The sequence below is a fragment of the Pogona vitticeps genome, chromosome 1 (genome assembly GCF_051106095.1).
Source record: "Pogona vitticeps strain Pit_001003342236 chromosome 1, PviZW2.1, whole genome shotgun sequence".
Lineage (NCBI taxonomy): Eukaryota > Metazoa > Chordata > Lepidosauria > Squamata > Agamidae > Pogona > Pogona vitticeps.
This window is the reverse complement of record NC_135783.1, coordinates 45293379-45320841: the sequence shown is the minus strand read 5'-3', so window position 1 is coordinate 45320841 and position 27463 is coordinate 45293379. Positions and strand designations below refer to the sequence as shown.

At 39.2% G+C, this 27463-nt stretch overlaps 1 protein-coding gene and 1 non-coding gene across 3 annotated transcripts in view; both read right to left on the bottom strand.

Annotated features, from left to right (window-relative positions):
* The window catches only part of BTBD9 (BTB domain containing 9), a 216874-nt gene that overhangs the window by 86825 nt on the left and 102586 nt on the right, over positions 1-27463 (bottom strand). For both annotated transcript variants that reach the window (XR_013540396.1, XM_072991536.2), the window contains exon 8: positions 7231-7420. Coding sequence is in view for 1 of the 2 variants with exons in the window: in XM_072991536.2 (XP_072847637.2) it covers positions 7231-7420 (190 nt within the window). In the remaining variant the exon portion in view is untranslated. The remainder of the gene's footprint in view (positions 1-7230; positions 7421-27463) is intronic.
* LOC140703324 (U1 spliceosomal RNA) lies at positions 22893-23055 on the bottom strand. The gene has a single exon (XR_012082763.1). It is a non-coding gene; the product is annotated as a U1 spliceosomal RNA (small nuclear RNA).

The window sequence follows — 27463 nt, the reverse complement described above, 5'->3', positions numbered from 1 at the left end:
TTGCACATAGACTAATCCCCTAAATATATTCCAACCAACCAGTATGATAAGGTTCACTGAAGAAGTGTGATTGTGCTGGATTAGATACACTAAGGCTGTTTCTACCAAGAAGGCAGAACTGCGGACATCTTAGCAGGAAGAAAAAAATTCAGTTTCCAGCAATGCTGAAAATAAAATTTTAAATTAGTCTTCGTTAGTCAGTCTTGCCCTGTGGGGTGTAGAAAAGAAACGCTGAGCAAAGTTGAAGTTCATCCAGCTTACTTCCTGCAATATCTAGAATATTAAATATATGCCTCAGCAGCATCAGCCTTCTTACAAGTTCATTAATTGAAATAGGTAGCAATGAATGTAATAAAAAATTGATAGAACCACATCACGTTTTAGTATGAATCTCAGAGTCACTACTGTAATGGGAGAATATGTATCCATTAAGACATGGAGAACAGGAGCTTTGCCTTAAAATGGGGCAGCTATAGAATTCTCTTCCTGAGACTAGATACTGTTTTATACATGTGTCTCTAAGTAACCACTGTAGTCCGTACTGTTGATCAGCTGATATTTGAAAGTTTTATCCTTCTCTTGTATTCCACCGGGCCTGCTTTATCATACCATAGCATCTCTTACATATTATGTGCTGCCAAGCTGCACCCAACATATGGCCACCTTAATCTATGGCATGTGAGGTATTTAAGAATTAGTTTTGTGATTGCTTCACTTCCTCAGCGAGCTTCCATGGCTGAGCAGAAATTTCAACCTATATCGCCTGTCCATCACTATCTATTATATCACACTGGTTTCCCCACATCTACAATGCTACATATTTCACAATGGCCCCATATTCTATACTTTGGTTCACTCATACTGCAGCTTTATCCATTTCTGTGGAGAGTAGCGTTTATTCCTGCCTAGGCTGGCATAATCATTGTGGGTTTGCAGCAGTCTCAATCTTTTACATCAGCAAAATAGAATTATACATCTTTGTATCCCACAAGGTAAAAGAATCAATAAGAGCCAAAATTGGTAGTCACATCTATGAGTTGCAGGAGGTAAAAACAGTCATGGGAAAAGCCCCTTCTTGTGGCAGCAGAATTTCTCCCAGCAGCTGATTATATTATTTCAAGATCAAGTACAGAAGAAGAAAAAGGCTATATTATCAATTCATAGAAATACAATTTGAGGTTGGGCAGTTCCTTTATTGTGGTGAACTCAAATACAAAACAGGTCTGATAGGGAGATGTAGAGCCAGCCTTTTGTGAGGAAAAGAGGAGGAGAAACTGAAAAATGACACCCTTGTCACCTCTAAATTCCATATTTGTTGCCAGTCTGGCTTCATAAGCCATGGGAAAAACATCTAGCTCAGTTTTTAAACGATATCCTTCATCTTATTTGTTATAGCATCTTTAACTAAGGAATACTGTTGGAGAACCCAGAAGCTTTATTTATTTTTAATGATTCAGTAAAGGTATTGCCAAATCATGAAATGTCTCTATAAATGGATCACAATACTTGCCAAATACACTGATCTCATCAGCCAACACAGAGTATGAAATGTGTAAATGTTATACACCTAGCTACAAACAAATCAGTGGGTCTAGATGGTGTCTAGCTATGATTTCCCTAACAACTCGAATAAATCCCTAAAGATCTTCTAAATAAACTTGTCACTAACACGGGTCTCTGGCACAGGACTTGAGAGTGGACAACATAACTCCAAATTTTTAATAGGAATCTAGGGGAAATTAGAGCTACAAGCCAGTTAGCTTAACATCTGTTCCAGATAAATTATTAGAAATAATTATTAAGGAGAAACTTGTCAAGAGCAAGCTTTGCTGAAATAGAGTCAACATGGCTTCTATAAAGACAAGTCCTAATTCTAATTTTTTAATGAGTTCTTTGAACGTGTTATTAAATATGTGCCAAGGTATGATCTGGCAAACAGTGTTTACTTGGACTTCCAAAAGGCTTTTGACAACGTCCCTAATCAAAGATACCTGAGCAGACTTCTCAGTCATGGGATAAGAGTAAAAATCCTTTTATATCATCTTATCAACGGACACAGAAGCATGAAAAGGACAAAGGTCTTCTTATGGATTGAAAAATAGTTAAAGAAGAGGATGCAGAGAATAGATATAAGTGGCCAGTTCTCACAGAGGAAGAATGCGAGCAGCAGAGTCCCTCAGGGATCTGTACTGTGAGCAGTGCTTTTTAAATTGCTCCTATATAACTGAGGAGTGAATAGTAAGACAACTGTACGTGCAGGTGATGCGAAATTATTTAGGGTGGTTAGAAGAACTCCAAAAGAAGAGCTCCAAAATGACATCTCAAGACGAGGAGACTCAGCACTAATACGGCAAATGGCATTCAGTGTCAGCAAGTGTATAGTGATGCATACTGGGGCAAAAAGTCCTAACCTGATATCCCCTGTTTCCCCGAAAATAAGACCTAACCTGAAAATAAGTCCTAGTATGATTTTTCAGGATGCTCGTAATATAAGCCCTACCCCAAAAGTAAGCCCCAGTTAAGTGAAACACCACCCTCCACCATTGTGCAGCAATCAAAAGATGACATGACTGTAAAATAAAACATCCCCTGAAAATAAGCCCTAATGCATTTTTGGAGCAAAAAATAATATAAGACCCTGTCTTACATTGGGGAAAACACGGCATTACAGTCCAGCATGGAGGAAACTAATGCATGAGCAAACAAAGCTAGATCCAGCTACTCTAGAGAGTAATACAGCTGATATATAAGCCAGAGTAGTAGAATACATGCCTGGCCACTGTCACTACCTGACACTGTCCAGACAGTAACAATGTCAGAAACATAATCAAATATGTTCCTGATTCTTGAAGAGAAATACAGTCCTACTGAATCAACTGAGACGTAACACTTTAATTCTATACTTGCTCAAATGGATCAGAAAGTGTAGGCAGTCATCATAATGAAAGTTTAGCTACTGTATTCTCCCAAAGTATTATTCCTGCTTGTTGAGCAAACATATTTAAACTTGAAATACATACTTAGTGAAAACCACAGCATATATCATTTTTCAATGTCAAGAGTTCTGAAATATATACGTAAACACTAGATGGAGACTTGCAGTAAATCATAAATAAAAGGGCAATTTACAGAAGAGCTTAACTGCCTCTGAATTCGTATAACATATTTATCTAGAAAAGGGTAGCTGAAATGTATACAATTTAGATTCTTTTATAACTGCTTCAAATTCTTAAATATAACTTTTAAAAGCCTTCCCATTCATCCTTGGTAGCTGAGGAAAAAAAGACAATCTTATAATCGTATAAAGACCCTGTTTTCTTGTCACCTGAAGAAACAAGTGTTTTATCTGGGTGATCAAAAACATGTGAAAATTGAAGAAATATGTTTTTTACAGTCAAATTCCTTCAATAAAATGTGCAGGGAAGGGAGAGGATGAAAGGTATAGAACACCAGCATGCTTTATACTGGAGGTCACTCAATAACTCTTGTGTTTAATAGGAAACACAGACCTGTCCGGAATTGTTTTGGTGCTAGTTTATACTGATGACATCCTCAGTGTATATGGCAGTTGAAGTATCTGAGGCACAGATCATGCCAATTGTGATAGCCTTGAAAAGTCATCTGAGTAGCTTAACCTATGGTTAGCACAGATGTAGGAGCAACCTGAATTTCATCATGTATATAACTTTAAATGATGCCATGTCCATGTTGGATGAAACACACATGTAGTAAGATGTCTGTAGCCTGTATAGTTCTTTGTATCCCACCACTTTATAATTCTTTGGGTGCAGAGAATGCAATGAAGTTCTCAGGCTGTACAAATGTATTTAGGCTTTGTTTAAGCAAGTAATATCACCACAGGTTGACATCTGAACGACCTGGCTCAGACATAGCAAGATGAAGAATTTTATAAAGATCACTATATTTTGTTAATAATTTGCCTTGAGAACTAATGCTCCTGTGGAAATCTGCTCTGATATATATTTGTATGAATTTACTAGGAAGCATTCCAAAATTCCTTATTAAAATGGTTCCTACCACAGATGTTTTTGAAAAGAAATAGTAGATAACAAATGTTAAGCTGGAACCTAATGTGAATTTGATAATGTGAATTCAGAACACTGATCAATTATATAGGTACCAAGAGATAATTCAGTCTCTTCTATTTCCCTTCTCTGTATATATGGAATAGTCATGATCAATATTTCTTTTTAGAATTTATTTATTTGATTTATATATGACCCATCTGACAATAAGACAGAGTATAAATAAATCAAAACAAAATTAAACAAATGAAAATAATATCAGTAAACATTAACATGAAAAAGGAAAAGGAAAAAGATGACAGGGTTGAACAATAAGTTGAATCAAGATAGAGAAGAGTCCGGGAAGGCCTGTCTAAAAAGGAATGTTTTTAATCATTTCTTGAAAGTTCACAGTGAGGGCTCCAGAATGATGAAAATAAAGCATGCTGCAAAAAAGGTTGCTACTAAAACATAAGTAAACCTGAGGGGCCAATCTATACTATCAAATAAACAGAATCAAGATTGATAGTTCATTCTTGAGCCACGACAAAAAAGAGGTATAATCAAAACACTGGTAGACTGTGCAAATCAGAACTGTAAAACTCAATTTCTCAGCACCAAACTCAACCATCTGAATTGGGACCTACCGGCAAATGGTTATTCCAAGAATGAAATCATAAGAGCCATCAAACCGAGAAAACAACACCAAACTGAAGAAGAAAAACAGCCACCCACAAATAAAGCATTTCTGCCATACATCAAAGGGGTCACAGACCACATGGGGAAGCTTTTGAAAAAACAACAACACAACCTACAAACAGTATTCAGGCCCATCACAAAAATACAACAAATGTTACGGTCAGCAAAGGACAAAAGGGACCCCCTCACCACTGCAGGAGTATACCGGGTGCCTTGCAGTTGTGGCGAGGTATATATTGGGATCACAAAACACAACATCTACACCAAAATCAAAGAACATGAAAGACACTGCAGACTAAAACAACTGGAAAAATCGGCAGTAGCTGAACATGCCTTGAAACAAGCTGGGCATGAAATCCGATTTCAAAAGACAGAAGTACTGGACAACACTGGTAATCATTATGTTAGACTACACAGGGAAGCCATTGAAATCCACAAACGTCAGCAGAGCTTTAACAAAAAAGAAGAAAGTCTAAAACTCAACAAAACCTGGCTCCTAGCACTGAAAAATACAGCCTGCAAAAAGGTCAACAAACTCTACCCAACCACAAGGACTGGTGATCACTGCACACAGAAGACAAGCTAACAACACCCATCAATCACAAGGACAAATCATCTTCCCCCTTATCACAACAATATGCCCATAACAAAAAACACCCTGATCACCATAATCACCCAATCTCCTGAAAAGGACAAAAAGCTTATCCCACAGCTACAAATACTCAACTATCCCACACACTACACCAGAACACAAAGTTCTAATTCCTGTCCTCTGAAGATGCCAGCCACAGAGACTGGAGAAACGTTAGGAAGAAAAACCTCCAGAACATGGCCAAACAGCCTGAAAAACTTACAACAACCATCAGATCCTGACCATTAAAGCCTTCGAGAATAAAGAATCAAGATTAAAAATTCTAATGCTTATCTGACAGAACTTTTAAAAAAAACAACACAATATTTATTTTAGTTTAGATAGATGTTTGAAATATATAATATCTTAGCATTTGAAAACCAAGTCTAGTATGCTCTGGTAAAATGAATGTGAATGTGACACTGGCATTTACCTACCGAGTCAGTGAGGCAGGCAACAATTTGCTTAGATGTGCAAATTCACTCCAACTTAATCCCTACATGCATATGAAGTTATTCACTGTCATCCACCATTCACTGTAAATTCAGACATCTTTCCATTTTATTTTTCTATTTTGTCATATATGGCATGTCTACAGAACTTAGTAACACAAAGAAAAATTCCAAACAATACAATTTCTCTTCAAAGAGATAAAAGGTAACTGATAAAGATGATAGACAATTGTCTTTCACTTAAGAACATTTATTTTTGTATCATCATCAGTCCAATACAAAATCCTAAAGCAATACCAAATGGTAATTGCTTCTACAGAGCACTGAGCCTTTTTCAAAGTAAGGTAAAAAGGATCCCTCTCAATTTCATATATTTTTATTTTAGACATCCACTACAAAAAATGTATAGACAATCTTTTTTAAAAAGAGAGAGAGAGAGAGAGAGAACACAATCCATCACATGAATCCAGAATTCTTCTAAAGATTTTGGACTGCAGACAGATTTAGAGAACTGGGCTCATGAAAAGGAAGAATTCTCACAGTAGACAATTAAAAATGCTCTACAGAAGATTATGGGACCTTGCTGAATCAGTTGAGATGCAAAGTAAGAAAGATGGGATTTCTGGCAATGGATGGAGAGACCTTTCATGAGTGTTGTCTTTGTGTCAAAAAGACTGTCGATCCATCCCTTGTGTTTGGTGTTCAGAATCATGGAGATGTCCAGACCCCTTACCAGGCTTCATTAAGAATCCTGAGATTACAGTTTTCCTTTACAAGAGGTCACAAACATGATGGTCTTCCCACATCCATCCTTCAACAGTGGCATTACCCTCAGAACAACCTTGTGAGATATATTATGCAGAAAGATAGAGGCTGAACTGACAATGAGTTTCACAGCTAACCTGAGATTTGGCTTTTGCTTCCTTGTGCTAACAACATGCTGTCCACTATACAATATTGGCTCACAGACACAAGTAATGAGACAAAACAGGAAAATGTGTAATGTACGTTTTAACTGTCTGAAAATAGAAAATAAAAACTCCACTTGTTAGGTTTTCAAAGTCCATGATTTCAATGTGCAGGTAATGATCTTAAAAGACCTGAAATGGGTATACTGAGACAGGTTATCAACATTACTACCAATATTTAGCAATATAATATTCACAGTATTTGAAGCACTGCTTCTGATACTGTCTTCATCACAGAATAAATTGTCTGCCCTTAAATTATGTTACCATTCCAACATTAAATGCAGGTGTGCTGATTTATTTTCCAAATTACTTTTTGTATGTTATTATGGTTCTATAAGACTACTGAGTGCAAGGAAAAATGAGCTTTTCATAGCAGATGTCTATGAAAGAAATCTAAAAGGCATGAATTCTCATTATGAAACTACCTTTACATAAATGAAAAATCTTCTTACCGAATTGATCCAATCATGTAAGGCTGTGCCAGCTGCACTACGATAGCACCGCTGCCTAACTGATGGCATGTATAGCCAGAATCCCAGTCATAATTCTTTGTGTCTCCATTCAACAGGGCATTGCGACTTCGGCTTACACCTTCAATCACGCTGGCACAATCTGCAACTGTTGCAACATTCTCTGTAGGAACTGAAAATTAAAAGACAAAAGAGATCAAAGTCAGGCATGGACAACCGGATGCCATCAGTTTGTATTTCTGGAGAAGAATACAAATAAGAAAAAAAAATCCTTGCAAAGTAGTATATCGGTGCGCATTTCACAACATGGATTAAACATGCATTAGCAATGAATAAGCTGTCTGAATCAGAGCAGGTCAACTATTTTTCAAGGCCAAAGCTGCCGCAGAAGAAAATGTAATGCACTATAAACAAATATTCAGATACATTCACATCACAATTGTTTTGGTTCATCGCTATGATTTAGAGTTAGTAAATACTCTGCAAAAGAAGGGCATTATGATGTTTAGACAGTATTGGGAGGAGGTGGTACAAGTAATCATTCAATCTCATAGCAAATGGATCATTACTAGGGACATAGTATAAGAGTAATTTTCAAGAGGTCCTCCTTATTCAAACATTTGAAATTTATTTATTTATTTATTTATTTATTTATTTATTTATTTATTTATTTATTTGATTTATACCCCACCTATCTGGACCACTGGACCACTCTAGGCGGCTTCCAATATAAAATCAGACAATAAAAACACAAACAAATACATAATAATACAACCACAACTACAATAAGATAAAGAATAAGGAAAAAGAAGAAAAAGAAAATCAAGAATTGGCTGGAGGGAAGGCCTGAACGAACAACCATGTTTTTAATTGGGTTTTAAAGATGCCCAGCGTAGGGGCCACGCGGATCTCTGGAGGGAGATTGTTCCAGAGGCGAGGAGCCACCGCCGAGAAGGCCCGGTTTCGTGTCTTCTCCTTCCGGGCCTCTCTCGGCGTCAGGCTCCTCAGCCTCACCTCCTGACCCGCGTGAGTGATCCAGGTAGACCTTGGTGGGAGCAGGTGTTCCACCAAATATTGAGGCCCTAAACCATTTATATAAACATAAATATATATTTTAAAATAAGCAAGACACGTAATCAAAAGTTACAATAACAGATACGAAATAAAGAAAAAGGAAACAATCAATGAAACAGATTATAATGGTGTGTACACTTAATAATTTAAGTTACTTCTGCATCCTGTTTTACTTAATGCACCATGTTGCCTAAATATTATACTCCATGCCAGAAGTCTACAGCCATGTGCACAACTGGACACATTAACAGGCATGCTACTAGTATGTGATATAGACTTCATCAATATACTGTGGTGACTACCATGTCTTGCTTTCACCCATGGCTAAACAATGATCTGGCTGGATAGCTAAGTGGCTTAGGTATCTGGCTGCAGAGCCAGAGGTTGGGAGTTTGATTCCCCACAGTGCCTCCTGCGAGTAGAGCCAGCCTGTACAATCCCAGAGCACTCCCAGAAGAGGGGAACAGTAAACCACCTCTGAGGATTCTCTACCTGGAAAACCCTGAAAAGAATCTCCATATGTCCAAATTGACTTGATGGCACATTATTGTTATTGTTAAACAACCAATAAGATTCTGGTCTGTGTGATGAGGACTGTAATCAACGTGCCCTCCAATTTTTTGCTAGGTGGGACTCCACCTTTCTCTTGGGCAACTTCTCCCCTGCATGCATGCGGGATTCCATTGCAATCAGAACCAAAGAGACTGTGCAGAAGGAGGCAGAGTCATGCAGGTGTGCACCTTTGAGGAAACCTAGACTATAAAATCTCCCACTGAATTACACTGGTAATCTTAAAGGTGCCACAATATTGGCTTTTTTCTTTTTGTTGTTGTTTTGTTTGTTAAATAACAAAAGAAAAGTATATTAAATATTAAACAGACAAAAAAAGAGGGACAACTTTATCTTCATATTCGTCTAAAAAATAAGAATGCTAATTTCTGTATAAATTTATCACATTTTGGATTACATTTTAAAATATCCACAAGATAACATAAGCAAATACAATGATATTTCTATGTTAGGAAATGCCTCTGTATATTGCACTAATGACGGACCATATGAATACAAAGCATTCAAAGGTATTTTGCGAAAGCAAGATACAGTCTTTTCTGCAAGGAATTTGACTCATTCAAGTGAGAGCTTGGAATGCAACCTCAAAAAATAATTTGTTACATAACTTTTTGATGGGCTACCGACACGATTTCTCTAGATTGGGTTGAGCATTACAATACTCGTGATGCTGTTATTTCTGTCATGAGACAGGACACTGCTGCTTCCTTTAGGTGAGAGTTCCTTTATCTTCCTAAGACAATGGTCTGTCAGTGTTCGTAACAGCAGAGGATCCTGTTTTCTGATGTACCACTATTTAAAATACTGCTTTCCCCCTTGGGCCTACTTATGTCATATAGATGTGCTTTTTAGAGAAACTTTTGTAAGTTCAACAAGAGAGAAGAAAAGTGGAACACTGTATGTTACTGTTTTTACACTGTGTTTTCAATGTGTTTTAAAACCAGTCTTTTGAATACTACTGTACATTGGATTTTAACATTGTAAAAATGAATTTTTATTTGCATACATTCTTTTAATCCGTGGTTTAGCCACCTTGGGACCCTGTATTAGAGTAAAGGTGGCATAGAAATAAAATAAAATAAAATATTTTCTAATTCTTTCTTTCTTACCAAACACTAGATAGCCAAGATGAGGGAATGCCTCATGTAAAAGAGGGAATGCTGCATTTTCTGTGGAACAATGCCTCATATCACTCTATATTGCCCTGACCCTCCAAAGGCTGGGCATCCTTCTCCACCCATCCCCAGCTGGTGTAAGGACGCAGTACCTCAGCACATTGGTTCCCCCTCCCCACGTATTGCACTTGCTTCCCTCACACTTGCTGTTCACCCCATGATGTCACAGGGACCCATCCTTATGTCTCAGATCTCAGTTACAAAATCTCAGGAACAGGACACTGCTTATCTGGGAACTCAGTAACAACTTACCAGAGAATATATCCCACTGAGTTGAGTTAGACAGCTATAGGGTAGCACTATTTGCTTCTTGCAATGTATGTGGGTGTGCCTTTAGATTTTGAACACACTAAGTAGCTTATTTTAAAATAAGGAAAGATGTCCACAGTCCTCTAAGCCTATGGCAACTGGAAGACTGCAAGTGAAGCCTGATGGCTGAGGAGCAAATAGCAGAGAAGAAGGACTACTGACTCAGCATTTTTAAAATGGAATGAGGTTCCTACATCTATCAGCTGCTAAGTGATAATTTCTGGTATGGGATTGTCCAGATCTGCTGAGATGGGTCTGGAGTTACCCATTGAGGAGGAAATGAATGGTCTGTAACTAACAAGAAAGAATTGCCATTCTTCCTTTATAAAAAAAGGTAGTTCATTACAGGTAACTAAATTCCTTGTAACAAGGTGCTTCTATACTTGGATTAAAGCAGGACATCATACACGAAACTAGAAATTTATTCAATCACATTAAATTCTCCCTGGAGGCCACATTTAGGGCTTTCCAATGCACTAACAAATAAGGAAAGATATTTCAGGAGGAATTACAGATTCTTAGCTATTTCTGAGATCACAAGCACATATATATATTGCCTTAATGTGGTTCTACTAACTCAGTAACCAGATTTTTTTTAAAAAAAAACTGAATCTTTTAGTTGGTCGTTCATTTTCTCCTTGCTATCACTGATGAGGGAATTAGGGATCCAGCTTGTGCTGGATGAGGTTTCACTCTCCCTAAAAACACAGGAGCATAGCTTGTGTGTATTCCTGGATTCATCACTGAGCCTGGATGCCCAGGTTTTTGGCAGTGGCTAAGAGTGCATTTGCACAATTAAAAACTACTGCATCAGCTGCACCTATTCCTGAAGAAGTATGATCTGGTCATGGGGACCCTAGTCGGATTAGTGTAACATACTCTGTTTTGGAAGGTGTTCAGAAACTTCAGAAACTTTTAGAACTAGATATAGAACAACTGATTTGGTTCAAAATTGGGAAAGGAGTACGACAAAGCTGTATATTGTCCCCCTGCTTATTCAACTTATATGTAGAATACATCATGCGAAAGGCTGGACTGGATGAATCCCAAGCCAGAAGTAAGATTGCAGGAAGAAACATCAACAACCTCAGATATGCAGATGATACTACTCTGATGGCAGAAAGTGAGGAGGAATTAAGGAACCTTGTAATGAGGGTGAAAGAGGAGAGTGCAAAAAACGGTCTGAAGCTCAACATCAGAAAAACTAAGATAATGGCCACTGGTCCCATCACCTCCTGGGAAATAGAAGGGGAAGACATGGAGGCAGTGACAAATGTTACTTTCTTGGGCTCCATGATCACTGCAGATGGAGACAGCAGCCATGAAATTAAAAAACGCTTGCTTCTTGGGAGGAAAGCGATGACAAACCTTGACAGCATCTTAAAAAGCAGAGACATCACCTTGCCAACAAAAGTCCGCGTAGTCAAAGCTATGGTTTTTCCTGTAGTGATGTATGGAAGTGAGAGCTGGACCATGAAGAAAGCTTAACACCGAAGAATTGATGGTTTTGAATTGTGGTGTTGGAGGAGGCTCTTGAGAGTTCCCTGGACTGCAAGAAGAACAAACCTATCAATTCTGCAGGAAATCAACCCTGAGTGCTCACTGGAAGGACAGATCCTGAAGCTGAGGCTCCAATACTTTGGCCATCTGATGAGAAGAGAAGACTCCTTGGAAAAGACCCTGATGTTGGGAAAGTGTGAAGGCAAGAGGAGAAGGGGACGACAGAGGATGAGATGGTTGGACAGTGTCATCAAAGCTACCAGAATGAATTTGACACAACTCCGGGAGGCAGTGGAAGATAGGAGGCCCTGGCGTGCACTGGTCCATGGGGTCACGAAGAGTCAGACACGACTAAATGACTAAACAAAACAGAAACTTCAGTGGGTCCAAAATGCTGCAGCCACATTATTAACTGGGGATGGGTACAAGGATCACATAAGCAGTTCCACTGACTGCTGGTACATTACCAGGGACAATTCAAAGCTCTGGTTCTGACCTATGAAGTCCTAAATGGCTTGGGTCCAAGCTATTTCAAACACTGCATCTCCCTTCATGAACCTGCCTGGGTTTTCAGAACATCATGAGAGGCCTTTCTATTGGTCGCAAAACCTTCACAGGTGCATTTGATGGAGACTTTGCTGTTGCCACCAGACTCTGGAACTCAATTCCCACAGGAGGCCAGGCTGGGCCCATTGTTGCTGTCCTTCCACAAGCAGGGGAAGATCGTTCTCTTCAGGCAGCCTTTCTTCTAGTGTCTGGATCTCTAAGGGGGATTCTTGAAATGGAACTACTGCATTTCTGCTGTTTTTAAACATATTTTAGCAGAAGTTGAAGATGCCAGCCACAGAGACTGGTGAAAAGTTAGGAAGAACAACCTTCAGAACACAGCCAAAGAGCCTGAAAAACCCACATCAACCATATTTTAGTACTGCTTTCTTCTACTAGTTTATCTACCACTTTTTACATTTTTTAAAAAATATTGTATTAATTTATTGTATTTAGCTTTTAATACTTGTTCATTTTTTAATTCTGTAATTTGCCTTGGGTCCTTTTTAGGAGAAAGATGGGACAGAAATATTTTAAATCAATAAATAAAGCTTCATTTCCAGAAATAATCTTGGTTCCAGAACTCTTTCTTGATGTCATTTCTTTTGCCTCTAATTCATTTTAAAAATGCTTTCCATGAATTCCTTCTTTATCTTCAGTGTCTTAAATACACATCTGTAATGGGGTTTGCTCATATTCACCCTCTTTACTGCCTCTCTCATTCCTCCCCTCTCTCAGTTCTCTTCCCACTATCAATTGTAAATTTATAAACTCCTTGTGCATCGAAGTTCTATTAAGAACCTTGTACATTTATTTATGAAAATGCATTCTTCCTTTCAACAGAGCCCCAAGGTGGCTCACAATTTAAAAGCAATATGCAATAAAATCAGAGACTATTGATGTAGCTTTGTATAAATAATATATTGCACAAACGTGCAGATGGATCATTTTAGGTTAAAAGATCAACTGCTCCCCTTTGGTTTGAAAACAAGGATAAGGTATTTGAAAGTCAGAGAGTCTGAATGTCATATAGCTTATTTTTCTAAAGAAATAAAACCTCTAGAGATCAAATGTAACTAATATTTTGCTAACCCATGTTCCTTTTATGTAATGTTATTTCTGCATTGTTAAAAAGCTATTACATGCTTCAAGATATTGAAGATGACTGTACCGTGCATTAACATGCTCAGATTTGCTTACATGTATACAGTATTGGTTCTTGGAATGGTTCTATTAGAATTTGATTTCACTGTTTAAATATCCCACAACTGTCACTTTCACAAACAAAATACACTTCAGCTTCCCACACTTTTAGCTTCCCTATAATGTATAGTTGTATATATATAATTTCTCCAGTATGTAGCTCAGTATCTACAGTGGTGCCTCACTTAGCGATGTTAATCCGTTCCGGAAAAAACATCGCTAAGTGATTTAATCGCTAAGCAATATTAAAAAGCCCATAGGAACGTATTAAAATGTGTTTAATACGTTCCTATGGGCTAAAAACTTACCTTAAAGCAAAATTTCTCCATAGCGGCGACCATTTTGGGTGCCTCTAAAGCAAGGCAAAACAGCAGTGGCCATTTTGTATTCGCGGCAGCCATTTTGGAACCACCGATCAGCTGTTTAAAAAAGTTCACTTTGCCATGATCGCTTCCCCGCGATCATCGCAAAGCAAATTTTAGCCATAGGGCCCATTGCTAAGCGATCACTCCAGCGATGGCCAAAAGTCCATCGCAAAGCGATTTCATCGCTCAACAGAGCGATCACTAAGCGAGGCACCACTGTATTATTAACTACGGACAGCTTTTTTTTGGTACTATTTTGTACAATGCAACCTAATGATTCCAACACAGAGAAGGCACCATGCTGTTTCTATTCCCAATGGGTAGCTGCCACTCCCCATTTTAAATGTTCATTATCATCTTTCATATCAGCCTGATAAATTTATTAAAAACACCATCTGGAAGAGACTTTGCTGTGCTGTATTTTCAGGCTTTTGATTCTGCTTTCTTTTCCCTCTGGAATTTTTGTCTCAATTTGTGTCATTTTGCTTATAAAAGTACATTGCCAAAACAAACAATGTCTTGCTTCTACATTTTTCCTGTGTTCTTCCTCCGTCCTTCAAGCTAACCAACTATCACAAGTAATAGGTACTGCAAGAGAAAAGAAAAAGAATGGGATACAAGGATGAGTATTACTTCCCTCCCCCTTTGTGCTCATAACAGCTCTGCACAAATGTGTTGTATTGTTGTCATGGAATGTAAAATGATCCATACTAACACACTGAAGGCAAGCTAGAAGCAAGCAAAACTTTAAAAGGCCAAAACAGAATGCAGCAGAGGTGATGAGGAGGGTGGGATTTGTGTACTGCTGTTCCTGACTCTTACCTTGTGACAGTGATAGCCAACTGAGTGCCAATAAATTTAATTTTGACACAATGAAGTTTTAAAAGGCAGTGTTATTTCCAGCACATGACCTTAAGACTATCTATAATAACTATATCTGAAGATAAGATGACATGTAATTTTACTGTCTTCAGTGATACCTGGTGACAAACGAGTGACTGTCACCAGTTGTCACTAAGTGATGAAAATGTCACTTAGGCATAAAATTTTCCTTAAGTATTTTCTGCTGTACTTTCTTTCTAATACACATACTTCAGTCTGCTAGATCCAATCTGAAGCTACTTGCTAAGTATTACTTAATCATACATATCCAAATAGAACCTGAACGCAATAATAATTCCTTTTTGTAAAGCAAGAAGAAATTAATGCAGAATCCTGCATTTTTATTTATCTAGTTTATATGTATGGTTGTCCTAGAACGAGCATGTATACATTGCAGAAACAGCAACATCTACGTTGGCTCAGGCATGTTGTGAGAATGGCTGATGCTCGGATTCCAAAAGATCTCCTGTATGGAGAATTAGTGCAGGGAAATCGCCAAAGAGGGAGACCACAGCTGCGATACAAGGATATCTGCAAGTTGGATCTGAAGGCCTTAAGAATGGACCTCAACAGATGGGAAACCTTGACATCTGAGTGTTCAGCCTGGAGGCAGGCGGTGCATCATGACCTCTCCCATTTTGAAGAGACACTTGTTCAGCAGGCTGAAGCAAAGAGGCAGTCCCGAAAGCAGCAAAATCAGGGAGATGGACAGGGGACAGACTGTATTTGTTTTCAATGGGGAAGGGATTGTCACTCCCGAATTGGCCTTCTCAGCCACACTAGACGCTGTTCCAAGACCTCTATTCAGAGCACGTCTTGAGACTGATGGATGCCTAATCATGTATGATTGAGGCAACCTTCCTTAATTTGAATTGAAATGGGAAAATGTGGGAGCTCAATAACTTCCTGATAATTTCTTAGGAACATAGGAAACTGTCTTATAACAACTCAGAATGTTGGTCCGAATAGCTCAGAAATCCCTGCATCAAGAGTGCAGTGTTATGATGGGGTACATCACCCTCCCTTTCAGCTGCCTGATGGTGGATGCCTCTCCAGGACACTTTGTTGGCTGAATATGGAAACTCCACAAACTGAAATTCTCCAGAATTTCACACAGAGCTTGATGTATTTAACCTGAGGCCTTTCACATGCAAAGCACTACAGTGGTGCCTCAATTTACGAACTTTATTGGTTCCAGAACTCCGGTCGTAACTCAAAACAGTCGTAAGTCGAAGCACCATTTCCCATAGGAATGCATTGAAATGCAATTAATCCATTCTGGCCGAAGAAAAAAATCGCCAAAAAACCAACAACACTGCAAGACCCATTGGAAACGTGATTAATCCGTTCTGGCTGAAGGGAAAAAAGAAAAGAAAAGCAAACAAACTGCAAGACCCTTTGGAAATGCAAAAAAAAAAAAAAAAAAAGCTAAGCTAAGCATAGCAAAAAGCAAACAAACCCCGAAAGACCCATCAGAAATGAGGAAAAACAAAAACAAAAAGCAAACAAACCCCCCAAAACCCATCGGAAATGGGGGAAAAACCCAAAAAAGCAAACAAACCCTGCAAGACCCATCGGAAACACGGACCCCCCCAAAAAAACAAACCCTGCAAGGCCCATTACAGCATAGAAACATAATGTCACCACCCAGCCCAAAACCACGCTGCAAAACCCACCCAGAACAGTTTTTAAAAAGCAGAAAGCAGTACCTTACCTTACCAGGCAGTCCAAAGCTTCCTCTGATCGCACTCATTCTAACTGTTGGGGCAAAAAAGCTACAAAGAAGCAGCCTCTTCACCTACCAACGGTTAGCAATTTGAATTCCCCGCCTTTTTCTGGTTGTAACTCGAAGCTCTGACCGCAAGTCGAAGCAAAATTTTGTGGCCAGAGCTGGCTGTAACTTGAAATGGTTGTAAGTCGGGATGCTCGTAAGTCGAGGCACCACTGTACTCAGCTCCTGTCCTACACTTCCAAGCTCTGTCACTCTTCTCATTATTTCTCACTTCTGGTTTACAAACGCAGGGAATCTAAGTAGAAGAGGTGATGGCTAAGTTGTGAAAGTATAAGATTTTGTTTATGAAAATCATTCAAAATTGCTGTGCTTTTTAATAAGAGGCTTAACTTTGCTATATATGAGCCTTGTGGCGGTGGTTAAAACGCTGTACTGCAGCTAAAACTGTGCTCACGACCTGGGGTTCAAATCCCAGGTAGCCGGCTCAAGGTTGACTCAGCCTTCCATCCTTCCGAGGTCGGTAAAATGAGTACCCAGCTTGCTGGGGGGGCAATGTGTAGCCTGTATAATGAAATTGTAAACCGCCCGGAGAGTGCTTGTAGCGCTATGGGGCGGTATATAAGTCCAATAAATAAATAAATAAATAAATAAATAAATAAATAAATAAATAAATAAATAAATAAATAAATAAATAAATAAATAAATTATACCGTATTTTTTGCTCCATAAGACGCACCTTTCCATAAGTCGCACCAGTTTTTTAGGAGAAGAAAACAGGAAAATATAATCTGTTTTCTTCGCTCCATAAGACGCACAGACGTTCCACCCCCCCTGTTTTGTGGGGAAAAAGTGCGTCTTATGGTGTGAAAAATACGGCATTTAAAAGCATGAAATGTTCTCTTGGCTTTAATCTTTGAGTAGCTGAGAGATAAACTTTTAAGAACATAAACTGTGTTTAGTAACAGAATGAATCTTGAAGTTGAATTCTGAAATTGAATAGTGGACCGATGGCAAGGCTTTTTAAAACAGGGTTCAGTTAATATCATTACAAGCATTGTATGTACTCCTATTGTTCTCTGTTGCTATCATCTGATTAAATAAAAACAAATGGAGATTTCTTTGCTACAGAAGCAAAAGTTAGAAACAATGTCTGTGGTAACAGCTATATTTATATTCTCATAATCTTAATCCTTCTTTGGTAGTGATAGATTATCCTCTATTTTGTCTATGGCAGGTAACCTGGACAAAATGACGTTTTCCTGGTAAGCAAGATTAGACTAGTTCTTGATTTTGTGCTTACATGTAAGATAACAACTGCAATTTATTAAGACTTCATAAGTAACTTAATGCAAACAAAAGTATGGAATTGTTTGATGGGAATGAGGTAGCAAGACTACAGGTGATGCTGACTACAGAAATGATATGAAAATGATACTTTTATACAGAACTGATAGAGAGGAGAAATGGGCACCATGGACTACAACACATGATTTTTATGCTGACCAAGGTAAAATATCTTCTTTTTAGAATTTCTGATTTGTGTCAATGCAATAATTGCTTAAAACTATGACTTTCATTTCTTGGATTACACCTGAAACAGTTTACTGTATTTTTGATTATTCCAAGTTCTTATCTTTTGATTGTTTTCTGGTATATGAAATTTATATTAAATGAATGTATATAAAATAGCATCTGCTTGGCCAACTGACTCTTCTACTAAAAAAGAGAGAATTACTGTACTTCCTCAAAAATACATGCTCCGTTTAAACTAAAATAAGTCATCTTCTGTTTTCTTCTTTATATAAGAAAATAGAGACATTTGACCAATAAACTGGCTTTCTGGCCAAATCTAGTTTGCCCCTATTCGAGCAATAAAATCTATGTGGTATCTGTAAACAGGAAAAAGACATCACCTTCAAAACGTTATTTAGATGTGCTCCAATGCATGACAGTGGCCTAAATCCTATTAATTATGAGTGACACTATAATGCAACCATAGTCATGCAATTAAGTGTACACAGAGAATTATAGAATAATGGAGTTGGAAGGGCCCTATAAGGCCAGTGAGTCCAATCCCCTGCTCAAGGCAGGAATCAAAATGCTGTATCCAGAACTGAAGCCTAACCACGGCCAATAAAGGGGAACTAGTATTTCACATGATTTAAAAACTATATTTCCATTAATGTAGCCTGTAAAGGGGGAAATGGGCTACAAGAAATCATAATGTATGCTGGAAGAAATCATAAGGTTTGTTAGAAGAAAGACCAAATCGAAGTACAGTGGTGCCTCGACTTACGAACGTTCCTACCTGCAACCATTTCAAGTTATGACCAGCTCCGGCTGCAAAATTTTGCTTCTACTTGCGAACAGAAAAAGGCAGGAAATTCAAATTTCTAACTGTAGCTGGCGACGAGGCTGATTCTTTGTAGCTCTTTCGCCCCAGCAGTTAGAGAGTATGCATCGGAGGAGGCTTGGGACTGTCTCGCTTCTACTTCTGAGTAAGCGTGTGTATGTGTTTGCAGGGAGGTTTTGGGCTGCCTGGTAAAGTAAGGTGCTGTTTTCTGCTTTTCAAAAACTGTTCTGGGTGTTTTTGCAGCGTGATTTTGGGCTGGGGGATTATGTTTCTGTGCTGTGATGGGTCTTGGAGGGTTTCTTTCTTTCTTTTCTTTCTTTTTTCTTTTTTTGGTTTCCCCCATTTCCGATGGGTCTTGGGGGGATGGTTGCTTTTTGGGTTTTTTCCACATTTCCGATGGGTCCTGAATGCTTCCCTTGCTTTTTCCTTTGTTTTCTTTGCATTTCCGACCTGCCCCCTTTGTTCTCTGTGCATTTCCAATCTGCTCCATTTGTTTTCTGTGCATTTCCAATGGGTCTTGCAGGCTTGATTGCTTTTCTTCTCCCCCCCCCTTCAGCCAGAAGGGATTAATCATGGTTCCAATGAATCTTGTTGTGATTTTTTTGGTGATTTTTTTTCTTCGGCCAGAACAGATTAATTACATTTCAATGCATTCCTATGGGAAATGGTGCTTCGACTTAAGACCATTTCAAGTTACATACATCTTCTGGAACGGATTATGGTCATAAGCCGAGGCACCACTGTAAACATCTGAAGTGCCCTATGTCACTGGAATTAACCAGGATACATTTCAAGGGAGAATAGCCCATGTCTCTCCTGTTTGTTTATCTGAGGAATGGTTCAAACAAGACTTTTATATGTATGTAAACCTTTTTTGGGGGAGTCAGGCTGACTGGTCTATAGTTCCCAGGTTCCTCCTTTTTGCCCTTTATGAAGATAGGGCAAGTTTAGTCCTCCTCCAGTCAACCAGCACTTCACCCATCCCCCGTTATAATTTAAGAAAATAACAGACAGTGGTTGAAAGTTCTTCAACTAGTTCCTTCAGTACTCTTGGATGTTGTTTATCCAGCCCTGGGGATTTGAACTTGTTCAAAGTAATAAGGTGTTCCATGACTATTTGCCCATAATTCTCAAGCTACCATTCTATCCCTCCCAGGAGGGCCATAGACTGTCTTTTGGGAAAAGACTGAGCTAACATAGGAACTGAGGACTTCTGCTTTTCTTTTTTTGTCTGTTATTATTTTTCTATCCCTACTGAGGAACTGAGTGACTATTTCTTTTCTTTCCCTTTCGTTACGCACATACTTGAAGAATGATTTTCACTTTTAACATCTTTTGCTATCCTCAACTCATTCTCAGCTTTTGCCTTCCTAACACCATCCCTGCAATTCTTTGCTACTTCTCTCTACTCTCCCTTTGTAGCTTGGTCTTCCTTCCATTTCCTATATATGTCCTTTTATGTTTTCAGGCCCTCTCTGAGCTTTTTGTGAAGCCATATTGGTCTTTTTTGCTAGTTTCTACTTTTTTCCCTTGTGGCAATTGTCTTTCCCTTGCACAATTGTCATTGTGCCTTTAGATTTTCCTTTTTAAGAAACTCCACACATCTTAAACTCCTTTTCTTAGAATATTCTGCCATGGGATTTTACATACAATGCCTACACTCTTAATATACAGCAATTTGCCATTGAGAGTTATATTGATTGCACTATGCCACTGTAAAAACAAATTAAGTTTCAGCCAGTGCTTTTAACTTTACACTGCTAGATAATTAATCACCAATTAAATAACTACAATGTTAACATCTACCACATTTCTGCGCTCTTATCATTTCACTCAGAGAAATATGGAATATCAGATTACGATATCAGAAATCAGAAATAATAAAGCAACATTTACCTAAATCTATTGCTAGTCCCAACTGGAACAGACCACTGGATCACCTGCTGATATGTAAATCCCAGAGATTAAATGAGTCTACTGAGGTTCAGAGTAGGCTAGAACTGGGTATAAAGATAGATGTTCACTACTGAGTACAGTGGTGCCTCGCATAACGAGCGCACCGTTTAACGACGAATCCGCATAGCGATCTATTTTTTTAGATCGCTAATGTGATCGCATTACGATGTTTTAATGGGCAAAACATCGCATTGCGATGATCGATAAGCGTTTCGCTTACCAATCTTCGCATTGCAATGTTTTTTAAACAGCTGATCGGCAGTTCCAAAATGGCCGCCGGATGCCCAAAATGGCTGCCACAACCATTTTTGCTCGGTTTCCTCGCTTACCGAGGGCGCGAAAATGGCAGCGCTATGGAGGATCTTCGCTGAACTGTGAGTTTGGGCCCCATAGGAATGCATTAAACGAAGTTTAATGCGTTCCTATGGGTTTTTCTGTTCCGTTTAGCAATGTTTTCACATAGTGACGATTAATCCGGAATGGATTAACGTCGCTATGCAGGGCACCACTGTATTAACATCCAAATACCACCAAGAACAGTGAGATAATGCAAATCATTATAATTGGATAGACATCATCATTGTTACCTACCACAGTGAACATACTATTCCTCTGCTGACCACGAGACTTTCACTGTACAGAACAATATTCCCATACAATCATGATAAAGAAGATGAGGAGTGAGTGCTCTTCTTCAAACCCAACTCACAGGGTGTCTTCAGACAAGCTACCATTTCCTGAGCCCTAGACCCCAATTTGCTTTTGGTGGCTAATAATACCACCTTTTCTAAACATAATGGCTGAAATCCTGTAGCAAGTTGCAACTAGAATAAGCCCAGTGAACCAGTGGAACTTACAGAGGAGATGACACACCAAATCCCTACTGATTCAATGCATCTTCTTTAGTTAAACTTTCTAGTTAAACATATGACAGAAATTATTTCCTCCTACTATATAGGTTGCGAGTGGTAAAAGCGAGAATTGAAATTAACTAGATACTGATGGAAGGCCAACCTTTCTAAAGTTGCAGGTGCCATAACAAGATCCTGCAACAATAACCTTTACTACAGGTTTGGAAAGAACAAACCAAAGTTGAGCTATATAGACAGGAATAAAATAATTCTCTCTCCAGTATATTAGAATTAGCTATACAGTAGGGTCTCTGTATCCACTGGATCAATATGCATAGATTCAATTATCCATAGTCTAAAAATATTAAAAAGATTACATGAAAATGCTTACAAATATGGATTTTCAAAATGCAATCAGACTGGCCACTGGAGGGAACCAAACATTATGCTCTATAGGTAAGCCACAGCCATTTTGCTTAGTCTCCCGTCTGCTTGAGGCAGTTTCCTTCCAGAGCAGTAAAGCTCAGAGCTGGATTGGATGGTAAGGCAGGAGGAGGGGCACTAACCTAAGCTGAACTGCCTCCTGGAAGAAGTTTCCCACTTCCTGCCCTTCCTCCTGTGTGTGTGTTTGAGAGAGAGAGAGAGAGAGAGGATGTGTGTGTGTGTCCTGGGCCCAACAGATGGTTAGTTATCATCTGTGCTTCTCTGTATCCATGGAGGTGGCAGCGGCTTGGAACTGATCCCCCATGGATACAGGCATCCTACTGTATAGACAGGAGAAAATACCGTATTTTTTGCTCCATAAGACGCAGTTCCCCCCCCCCAAAAAAAGTGGGGGAGAAAGTATGTGTGTCTTATGGAGCAAATACTGCAAAAAAGGGTTTAGCCACCACCACCCAGAAGCCACCCACCAGCATGCTGGGAGGCCTCTGAACTGGCACCAGAGGCTGCTTGCTGTGGCAGCCACATTGGACCTCACCACTCTGCCATCTGCACTGCTGGCTTTCCAGAATCTGCCTCCTGGAGCCCACCTGGAAAACCAGCAGGGCCAACAGCAGCAAATTTAAATGGCAGAGGGCAGTGAAAACAGCCAAGGACCAAAGGGGAAAGAGTGATCCTAAAAAGACCAGGGGAAATGACAAAGGCAGTCCCCCACTACCATGAATTAGGCAGTTGCTTTTCCCACATTTGGGGAAATCACAGGGATCAACACATCCAAAGTGCAATGGATGAGCCTTACCCTAGGAAAACCACTTTTATGATCATGGTATCTCCCCTGTCAGGTATGAGTTGGAGTGGTCCTTGCACCTCCTACCCCCTTCTGTGCCCTGCCCCCCAAAGGCATGGTTACCCCCGGCTGCACCTCCTGCTCAGAATAGGGCTGCACAGCCCCAGTCCCGCCAGAGGCCAAAAGAGCTCCTCAGTATTTTGCGGTGCCCCACGGGACCCCCATCAGGGGCTGGGTGTTCCTCTCACAATCCTCCAGTGTACAGATATTAGCATACTTAATGTGCAGGGAAGGCAGGGAAAGCGGGAAATTCAAACTTTCAGTTAGTGAAGAGGCTGCTTGTCTGCTTCCTTGCTAGTCCAAGCAGTTAGAGAGCTGGGAGAGAGACCTGGGACTGCCTGGTATTGTCATTTTAAAATGTAAAATTTAGTTTAAAAACTGCTTGTTTGGGGTTAGTGCTTGGGTGAAAAGGTGCTCCGTTTGAGTTGAAACCTGCTTTTGTAGAAACGTGCATACTTGCTTTAAAAGCTGCCTGGGAAACCTTTCAGACCAGCGCCGATCAGTTGTTAGGTGGGGAGAGGGAAGGAGGAGAAGAGCATAAAATGGCTGCCGGCTGCCTGCTGGCTTTTAGCTGTTTGGTGCTCTTTTTCGGCTGTTAGGCACTGTGAAGAGCCGGGCTCAGTGTACAGTACCTGGTAAGTAACTTTCTTTTAATTTTTTTAAAGTTTCTGACCTTTTTCCCCCCATAAGAATGCATTAATTAATTTTCAATGCATTCTTATGAGAAATTTGGATTTGACTTGCAAACTATTCAACTACTTCTGGGCATCTAATAGAGAATGTACTTCCAAAGGGTGTTCCAGCAAGGAAAGTAACTGTGCTTTATGAGCCAGAACACAAACTTGGCTGCTAATCACAAATTAACCCTGCATACATGGGAAAGCAAAATTCAGTCTTACTTTTAGTTGTTTCCAAGTCCTTATGGTTGTGGTATCTCTTTGATGTATCTAAATCAGAACAGGGCCAGGAAGTCTCAGAGACAGGGCATAGTTATTTGGTTAGTGTTTTTGGAACAGAGTTCTGTAGCACATACTACATTTGCTGATACAGTAGTTTGAAAATTAAGAAAGTCAAAATTCTTCGTGACTTCTAACTGGATTACAGTACCTGATTCCTGATTTCAGCTACTATAGTTTGTATTCAGTTTTTTTGGCTTGCCAAGAACATTGTTCCTGGCTTTGTCTTGAATAACCTGTTGTGCCTTGCATGCTATAAACGTTCAATTATGTCAGAAAACTGAGATTTGGTCTTATGCTGATGTGTTACTGATGGTGAATGGGATCAGGTTAAGCTTTGTGTTGCTGTTCTTTTACATAACCTAAAGTAAATAAGGAAACCAGCTGTTAAATAGTTTAATTCCACTATTTATCCTCCACACAACTAAAAGGGACCTCTCAATGCAGTGCCAAATCAGACAAACCATTTCTAACTTAATATAGGCTTGAGCTATAGCTGGGCAGAGTTGCACAACAATCTCATCTGTCATTGAGACATTTCTATAAGCATGGGGAGGAGGTGGATGAAAGGAAATGTAAAATATAGATAATGTGGTATAGGTCTTATCACTGCCTGATAATGGTCTATATGTACTTGACTTAAATTTATGATACACAAATTTATGGTACATAAACTAGAGTACACAAACCTTTAAGTCTCTCCATTTGTTAATGACAGTGGTAATGGTTCTTAATGCCACTGCTGACTGCTGTTCACTTTACATGGTTCAAATGTTATTCTCTTATAGTTTATTAAATATTTTATTAAACTATTTGGTTCAGAATATATTTTCTCTGTTTTCCTCCTCTAAAAATTAGGTGTGTCTTAATGTCAGGTGCGTCTTATGGAGCAAAAAATACGGCATGTTCTCTTTCCAGTAAACAGAATTGGCTATGTGTCTTACCTTCACTGCAGAGGGGAATTCCCAACAGTATTTAGATTATCTTTTAAATTTCACAGTTTCCTAAGACCATGCTTACTAAAAACATGACAGATGTTGCTAGGAAAAACTGTGGAAATTTGAAAGATGGTTAACCTTTAAAAGAGGAGAGAGAATGATCTGGAAAAAAGAATCATATAGAGAAGATAGCTGAACACAAATACAGCAACGTCTAAAAGCTTCACTAAATGAAAATAGAGTAATATTTCAAACTATGAAGCTACACTACTAAGAAATTGATTTGACTTTTTCTCTTTGTTGGACATTTAAATTATTTTTATAATAACTGCCACTGAGCAAAAGACAAATGAATGATTATTTATTCATTTTCTCCCTGACCCGACATTTTAAACAATTTCTCCTAAGGCTCAAAAAGATGCATAAATGAGGCTAAAGTGATTCATAAGTTCTAAAAAGCATTCCCTAGAGGATAATGAAGGACACCCAATTTTTAATATCCATCATCACCTGCTCTACATCCATTATTCACTGTCCTGTCCCTTGGAGCATTATATGAAGTAGTACAAAGAAAATAAACACAGAGACATGAAAATACAGGTGTGTGTGTGTGTGTGTGTGTGTGTGTGTGTGTGTGTGTGTGTACTGTAGTTTTCCGTTTATAAAACGACCCAAAGTATAAGACAACCCCCCTTTTTCTAAGCCCAAATTAGAAAAAGCAGAGATCAAAGGGCTCCCTTTTTGCTAAGCCTCGTGCCTTGGCAAAAGGTCAGGAAAGCGGCTGTCAAAGTGACTGCCACTTTTCCTTGCCTTTTGAGAAGGCACGGAGCTTAGCAAAAAGGAAGAGAGAAATGCCTCCCCTTCCTTTTTGCTAAAGCCTCATGCCTTCGCAAAAGGCAGCAGTAAAGAGCTGCCTTCCATGTATAAAACGACCCTCATTTTTTTCTCAAATTGTTTAAGGAAAAAGTGTCATTTTATACATGGAAAAATACGGTATCTATTTTTATATATATTTGTATGTTTTAAAATTGAAAAAAATATTCAGTTATCTCATCAACTGCTCAAGGAACAATTAAAAGTTTCTTTGGTCTTTTGTGGCTGCATAGGTCCCAGGTTGCTGACCTATATGAAGGACTACCAGCAATACACAACACCAGACCACAATTCTTAAGAGCAATATCCCCTTCTCTCTTTACAGTGCATATAAAAAGTACAACTCAGTTGAACAACAAACTGAAATCTTTTAGGTGGAGGGAAGTAAAAATAAAAAACTGAAACAATATGGTTGCTTCTAACTCTCCCTATCACGTGAGAGGAAAAAGAGTTTCCCTCTTTCCACTTTATCCACCCCCTGCATAATTTTAGACATCTCAGTCATGTCCCCCCCCCCTCAGGCGCCTTTTCTCTAGACCAGTAGTTCTTAACCTTGGGTTACTCAGATGTTTTTGAACTGCGTCTCCCAGATACCCAAGCCAGCACAGCTGGCGATGAAGGCTTCTGGGAGTCACAGTCCAAAAACACCTGAGTAACCCAAGGTTAAGAACCACTGCTCTAGACTAAAGAGCACCTCTCCTCATAAAGGAGGTGCCCCAAATCATTCATCATTTTAGTTGCTCTCTTCTGCACCTTTTCCAGTTCCACTATGTCTTTTTCGAAGTGTGGCGACCAGAACTGTACACAATAGTCCAAGTGTGGCCTTACCAGTGTTTTGTACAATGGCATTATAATGTTGGCTGTTTTATTGTCAATCCCCTTTTTAATGATACCTAGCATGGAACTGGCCTTCTTCACTGCCACCACACACTGAGTTGACACTTTCATCAAGCTATCCACCAGCACACCAAGATCTCTTTCCTGATCTGTCACAGACAGTTCAGAACCCATTAACTGATAACTAAAGTTTTGATTTTTTGCCCCAATGTGCATTACTTTACATTTTCCTATACTAAAATGCATTTGCCATTTTGCCGCCCATTCTCCCAGTTTGGTGAGATCCTTCTGGAGCTCTTCACAATCCCTTCTGGTCTTCATCACCTGGAATGAAATCTTTGAGAGGTCCTGGAGTGTATGTAAACTGCCAGAGGACTAGAAAAGAACAGATGTGCTTCCAATCTTCAAAGGGGGGGAGTGGATCTAGGAAACTACAGACCAATCAGCTTGACATCAATACCTGGGAAAATCCTGGAAAAAATAATAATCAAGCAGCAGATTTGTGAGCACCTAGAAAATAACAAGGTGACTACTAGAAGCCAGCATGGGTTTGTTAAAAACAGGTTATGCCAAACAAATCTTATTGCATTCTTTGAAAAAGTGACTAAATTAATGGACCAAGGAAATGCAGTGGATATAGTATACTGTACTTAGACTTCAGTAAAGCATTTGATAAGGTAGACCACAACCTACTTCTGCGTAAGATAGAACAAAGTGGGATAGACAGTGCAACTACCAGGTGGATTTGCAGCTGGCTGACCAACCGCACTCAATGTGTGGTCCTCAATGGAACCACATCTATGTGGA